Source organism: Ixodes scapularis, unplaced genomic scaffold (assembly GCF_016920785.2).
Source record: "Ixodes scapularis isolate PalLabHiFi unplaced genomic scaffold, ASM1692078v2 PGA_scaffold13__105_contigs__length_92229423, whole genome shotgun sequence".
Taxonomy (NCBI): domain Eukaryota; kingdom Metazoa; phylum Arthropoda; class Arachnida; order Ixodida; family Ixodidae; genus Ixodes; species Ixodes scapularis.
The window spans coordinates 20,389,539-20,395,154 of NW_024609839.1; the positions used below are offsets into that span (position 1 = coordinate 20,389,539).

At 47.7% G+C, this 5,616-nt stretch overlaps 1 protein-coding gene across 1 annotated transcript; it reads right to left on the reverse strand.

Annotated features, from left to right (window-relative positions):
- Positions 1-3,221: 3,221 nt before the first annotated feature.
- Positions 3,222-4,722, reverse strand: LOC120843455. The gene is made up of 3 exons (XM_040214843.1): positions 4,572-4,722; positions 4,418-4,489; positions 3,222-3,802 (listed from the first exon to the last, which is right to left on the reverse strand). Exons 1-3 carry the CDS (start codon positions 4,720-4,722, stop codon positions 3,222-3,224), a joined length of 804 nt encoding a protein of 267 aa, XP_040070777.1.
- Between the last annotated feature and the right edge of the window lie 894 nt (positions 4,723-5,616).

A 5,616-nucleotide genomic window follows, 5' to 3' on the forward strand; every position in this document is an offset into this window, starting at 1 on the left:
TTTAATTATAATAATGCAATGTATAAAAAAAAATTGTGTCCTCCTCAACGGTCGACGAGTCTCTCAGCCGTAGATGAGAAATTTAGGCAGTGCAGTACAACCGCTACCCTGGGGTCTTTAACGTGCATCACGCAGTAGTGATACACGACTGCACGCCGGTACGGTGCTCATCCAGATCGAAACGACCACGGGTGGGGATTGAGCCCAGGATCCTGGGTTCTGCAGCGCGAGCTATCGCTCCACATGCTCCGAGCTGGTGTGCGCTAGCCCACTCGGCCACCAATCCCCGCCTGAATATATACACGAACTCATGTTTACAGACAAACCGGAGTGGACACCACCGGCGCTGCGCATGAGCGGTGGGCAAGAAGCTTGCCGTCGCCCATAAAGAAACCCTTGAATTGCGTTGTTGTCGGCGTCGGTGTGAGTCCCCGTGCTCTTTTTTGCGTTAAATTTTTTTTATTCTACGTCCTCCTAACAATGTCTGACTACTTGAGCGGCTTCAGCAAAATCAACAAGGCTCGTTACACCGCAAATGAATAATGTGACGTGCGGCAATTTATTTCACGTGGACGCCGCAGAATGGGCGCTAAAGCCCGACTCCCACGATGGGATTCTGCTCGCTATTTTCAGTCGCGACGTCACTCGGGCTTCAAAAACATGGACCGTAGCTGAGATAGTGGACGTCGATACTAAAAACTAGGCACCCTACTGAAAACCGCAAGTAGAATCGCATTACAAGCATTACAAGTCGGTGATGGCCACTGGTAACAATGATCAACATCTACTTCTTGTATCTACTGTTTACACTGAGCCTACTTACCCCAACCAACCTTCAAAAGTGTTTTGAGGCCTGCACTTTCTTATCGCAATTACCGGGTTAATGTTTGGTTTACGGGCAGCTTTTGTTTCAACGAGCAGACGACAAAAAGCAGACGAAGGTTCGAACGATTAGGCGGTCGTGTGAATTTGAAGACGCACTAAACCCGCGGGTGGTCCGGACAACTTGGCAGTTTTCTCTCGTTCATGTTGGAACAAAACAAATACATCTGGCGACCATAAAGTGTTGCCCGCACAAGCAATCGTAGTTCGACAGTGCCAATTCGCCGCTACTATCCACGTTCTTGGATGAACGGAGGGGGCAGAAACACATGAAAACTGAGCTTCAAACCTTCCCAGACTCTCTTGGCACAGCCCCCGTCGCAGCATTTTGACGAGAAGCTAGGTTTTTGTCTGCTTTCTCCCAAAACGACACAGGAATGCATGTCTCGCACGACGACTTCTGCCCACCGCCCCAGACCGGAAGTGCGCCCGACGCACCACCACCGCGGCGTGACGTAGCAGAGTTGAGTTCGTGTATACAAGATGACGACACTGCTGCAAAACAAGCACATTAAGTTAACGTTAGCACACACTGAGCAACAATCTCAATCTCACTAAACCTCTGTCAGAAACAATTTTGCAAGTTCAAGCCTTCGCAACATCTGACAGTGGTCGAAGGGTTGTGTAGCAGACGCAGATGAGAACAGGACGGGCTCGTGAGGAAAAGCACCGACGAGGTCACCCCCACACTGCTGCAGAACAAGCACATTGAGCTGATGTTAGCACACACTGAGCAACAATCTCAACCTCACTAAACCGTGACTCGGTCAGGAACTACTAAGAAGTTAAAGCTCTCGCACCATCCGACAGTGTCGAAGGGTGGTGTAGCAGACGCAGAACAGACCAGGACGGACTAGTGAGGAAAAGCACCGACGAGGGCACCCCCCACACTGCTGCAAAACAAGCACATTGAGCTAATGTTAGCACACACCGAGCAACAATCTCAATCTTACTAAACCGAGACTCGATCAGGAACGATTTTGCAAGTTCATGGACTTTCACCATCTGACAGTGGTCGAAGGGTGGTGTAGCAGACGCAGAACAGACCAGGACAGACTCGTGAGGAAAAGCACCGACGAGGGCACCCCCCACACTGCTGCAAAACAAGCACATTGAGCTAATGTTAGAGCACACTGAGCAACAATCTCAACCTCACTAAACCGAGACTCGGTCAGGACTTGGCGTCACCCTGGTATCATTCATTGAATCCATTCTAAATCGCTCCGCACGTTTCATACTTTCTAACTATCACCGTACAGCCAGCGTCACCTCCATGAAAGCGTCTCTATATTTGCCCAACCTCTCCTTTTGTAGAAAAATAGCTCGCTTCTGCTTATTTCACAAGATTTATCACTCTAACCCAGCACTTATTTTCAGAACCATCATACATATCGCCGCGTACCGATCATCTACTAAAAGTAGGAATCCCCTACTGCATCACCTCCACCTTTTATGCATCCTTCCTACCCCTGACTTCCGTCGACTGGAATCGCCTTCCCGGATCCGTAGTCTCACTTAATGACGGTGCGGATTTTAAAACCGACATCACTGATATTCTGAATAATGTTCCGTAGCAATTCTATAACTTGTGTTGTTGTTTTTTTGCGCTTTCTTTTCATTGTTCAATTCATATTGACGTATAATTCCACTCTCTCTAATGCCTTCGGGCCCTGAGAGTATAATAAATTAAGTTAAATGTTGCAAGTTCAAGCTCTCTTACCCTCTGACAGGAGTCGCAGGGTGACGTAGCAGACGCAGATGAGCCTGGGGTGGCGTAGCAGACGCATATGAGCCTGGAAGGGTCTCTTGGGGAACGGCTTTTCGACGGTCGTCCATGGCATTGTAGGAATCAGGGTCTTTTACCACGAAAGAGATTCGCAGCCCATGTCCGCATCGCTTGAGTGGGCCATATCCTCATCGCTTGATTTGTCGTCATCGCTGCCTAGGTGAATGACGACACTGTCGATAACCGTATCTGAGAAGCAGTCGGCTTCCCACATCTTGTTTTCCACATCAATGACGTGTCTCGCGTATGCCTTCCAGTCGCCAGGCGTCACCTGTTGTAGAGCACCTGGAGTCAGTAGCTCAACTTCTGCCAGCTTGAACGTCTTGTTTGCACCTGCAATGGAGCCTTTCACCTGGCTCCAGACAAGCCCGATGGGGTTGAGCTCGCAGTGGTAAGGTGGCAAACGCAGTACAGTGTGCCCATGCTGCTCAGCGATGTCATTAATGCGGTATTTCTGAAGACCTGGCATTGTCAACCTAGCCCTCTCCACAAGGTCCAGAAGTTCTGCTTTCAGAAATGTTGGATCCCAGACGATGTCACTGTCGGTGAGCCATTACTGGATTGCTCCTTTTCTTGTGCGAGAGCTTGGAAGAGTGTGCAGCCTGACCGCATGGTAAGACGCATTGTCCATGAAAATTACACTATTCGGTTTCAAGTTCGGCAACAATTTCTCGGTAAAACACTCCTCGAAACGTGCGCCGTCCATCTCCTCATGGTAGTCGCCGCTGCCCGTTTTTGCACGAAAAACTTCTGCAGCACCGTCAACAAAGCCCTCGCTGCTTCCTGCATGGACCACAATAAGTCTTTCTCCCTTGCCGGAAGGATTCTTCAGCCCAACTGTGAGGCCCTTGTTGAATGCATCTCTTGGTGTCTTCACGGTAGTGTCCTTCCACACCTTAGACCTTGTGTGGCCAGCGTTGACCCAGGTCTCATCTAGGTAGTAGATGGTCTTGTCATGCAGGCGATGCTTCCTGATTGCCCGGAGGTAGGTGGCACGCCAGAGCACCAGGTCTGTGCGCTCCATCAACAACGAGTCCCTGTTGCGCTTGACGAAAGTGAATCCCAGATCCACCAGAGCTCTCCACAGCGTTGTGCGGCTGATCTTGGGGAACTTGTCATTCTGCTGAGCAACCTCTAAGACCGGTAAATATAAGTTGAAAATATTGTTTTTTTACACTTGTTTTGAAATATTGCTGTATACGATCACTTTGACTAGATTATATTTGTAGCAATTTATTGTAATGCCGATTATTTTTCTGCACGGCTTCTGCGAAAAAATGAAAACTGCTACTATACCAATGTACATATATGCCTAATTTAGCTATGTTTGTTCAGTTTCGCTATGTAGCGCTGTGGAGTGCTCCAGTTGAAAATAAAAAGTGTTTGTTGTAATGACAACGCTAACAGCTTATTTTTATCGACTGAGAAGTTCAAATGGGTCCTCAAATACGCGCAGCTTTAACATTATGTCTGCTTCATGTCATTGGAAAAACTCAGGCCAATGCAATTATGATGAGTGGCGCTCATGTGATTTAAGTAATTTAGCACATATTAGTGACTGTGGCTAATAAACCATAGGTAGTTGAAGGTGTCAACGCGTTTCTTTCGCTTTAGTGAAGTATGTTTTTAAAAAGTGCCCTTACCTTTGACAACGTCGGACACTCGCTGCGGCGAAAAAAATCGTGCACGATGAGCCGCAACGTTCCAAGGTCGAAAGAATCTAGCAGACTGGGTGTAGGCGGTGCAGACCTCTTTCCTTTTCGCTTGGGCGAAGATACCAACGGCGTGCCATCAGGACTCGACTGAACGAGTTATTTCCACCTGAAGATCGTGGAGTAGCCCACTCTTGTCAGCTCAGACGTTCTTCGGACGATCACTTTGTAAGACTCGTTCGGAGACTCACAACGGAGCTTGTAGTAAACGTTCAGCACAACTTGGCGCGCCTCTTTTAAAAACGAGGTTTTAGCAAATGTCGTCTGGAAGCGAGCTGGCGATGGAAGTACCGGCGCCTTTGGCGGAGACACGCTTGACGACACCGCAGCCATGGCAGCCATTACGCAAACAACAGCAATTTGTCAGGTGACATCTTAAACAAGAGCAAAAAGTATCTGTAACGTTAAAATGATTTCTTCCAATAAACAGTTAACAGAGTTTTACAGAGTTTACAATAACTTTTAAATAAAAAAATCTTGTCTTTGGAAGAAATATTTTTTAAAACACGTCACAAAATGAAAAGCAAGCTTGAACCAAACGCATGAAGAAACGAACGCAACGGCAGCGTTGCCAACCAAACAATTTATTTCTCCGAACATGCTACCTAATTATGTGTTAAATATCACGTTTAAAAGCTCTTCTTGAATCCAAAAGTTGTTTTTGTGTCGATGGTACACGACACAAAAATGTTAAACTAAGGCTAAAGTATATCCCCGCTTCGGACTGCCCAAGGGGCCCAAGGTTTTTGAGGCACTACTTCGCGATGCGTAGGAACAACTTGTCTGGGTCGCGTCACAGCCCCCAGCCTTTCGCCGCGGTCCAACGTAAGGTGAAACGGAATATAGCGGAGCCAGGCGCGTGCCCTCTCTCTCGTTTTACCGCGTCGAACCCGCTGAATTTCCCGGATGAATGGAGAGGGCGCTGCTGTCGAACAAAATGGTGCCGCCCAGAGAGCGCTAAATGGAGTGGTCCATAGAGGCCCAAGCTCACAGACTAGCTGGCTTACTTTCAGACACGACTGGGCGGACCTCCAGAAGAGTCCCACTTTATGCGCCTCCTCTTACATCCAACTGTTTGAAATGGTGTCACCATTTCAAACAGTTGAAACAGTGTCAAGATTTCAAAATGTCAATATTAAGATCAATTTAGTTACAAAAAATTACGAGCTGAAATAGCAATTATTGGGAGAAGACTTGCACGTACCTTGCTAGCGTACCCCATGTTCATCGGCAGCA

Coding starts and splice junctions, on each gene's coding strand:
- LOC120843455 (XM_040214843.1), bottom strand. CDS start 4,722: ATGGCTGCCATGGCTGCGGTGTCGTCAAGCGTGTCTCCGCCAAAGGCG. Junction 4,490..4,571: donor CGTTTACTACAAGCTCCGTT/GTGAGTCTCCGA, acceptor CACGATCTTCAG/GTGGAAATAACTCGTTCAGT. Junction 3,803..4,417: donor CCCAAGCGAAAAGGAAAGAG/GTCTGCACCGCC, acceptor TACCGGTCTTAG/AGGTTGCTCAGCAGAATGAC.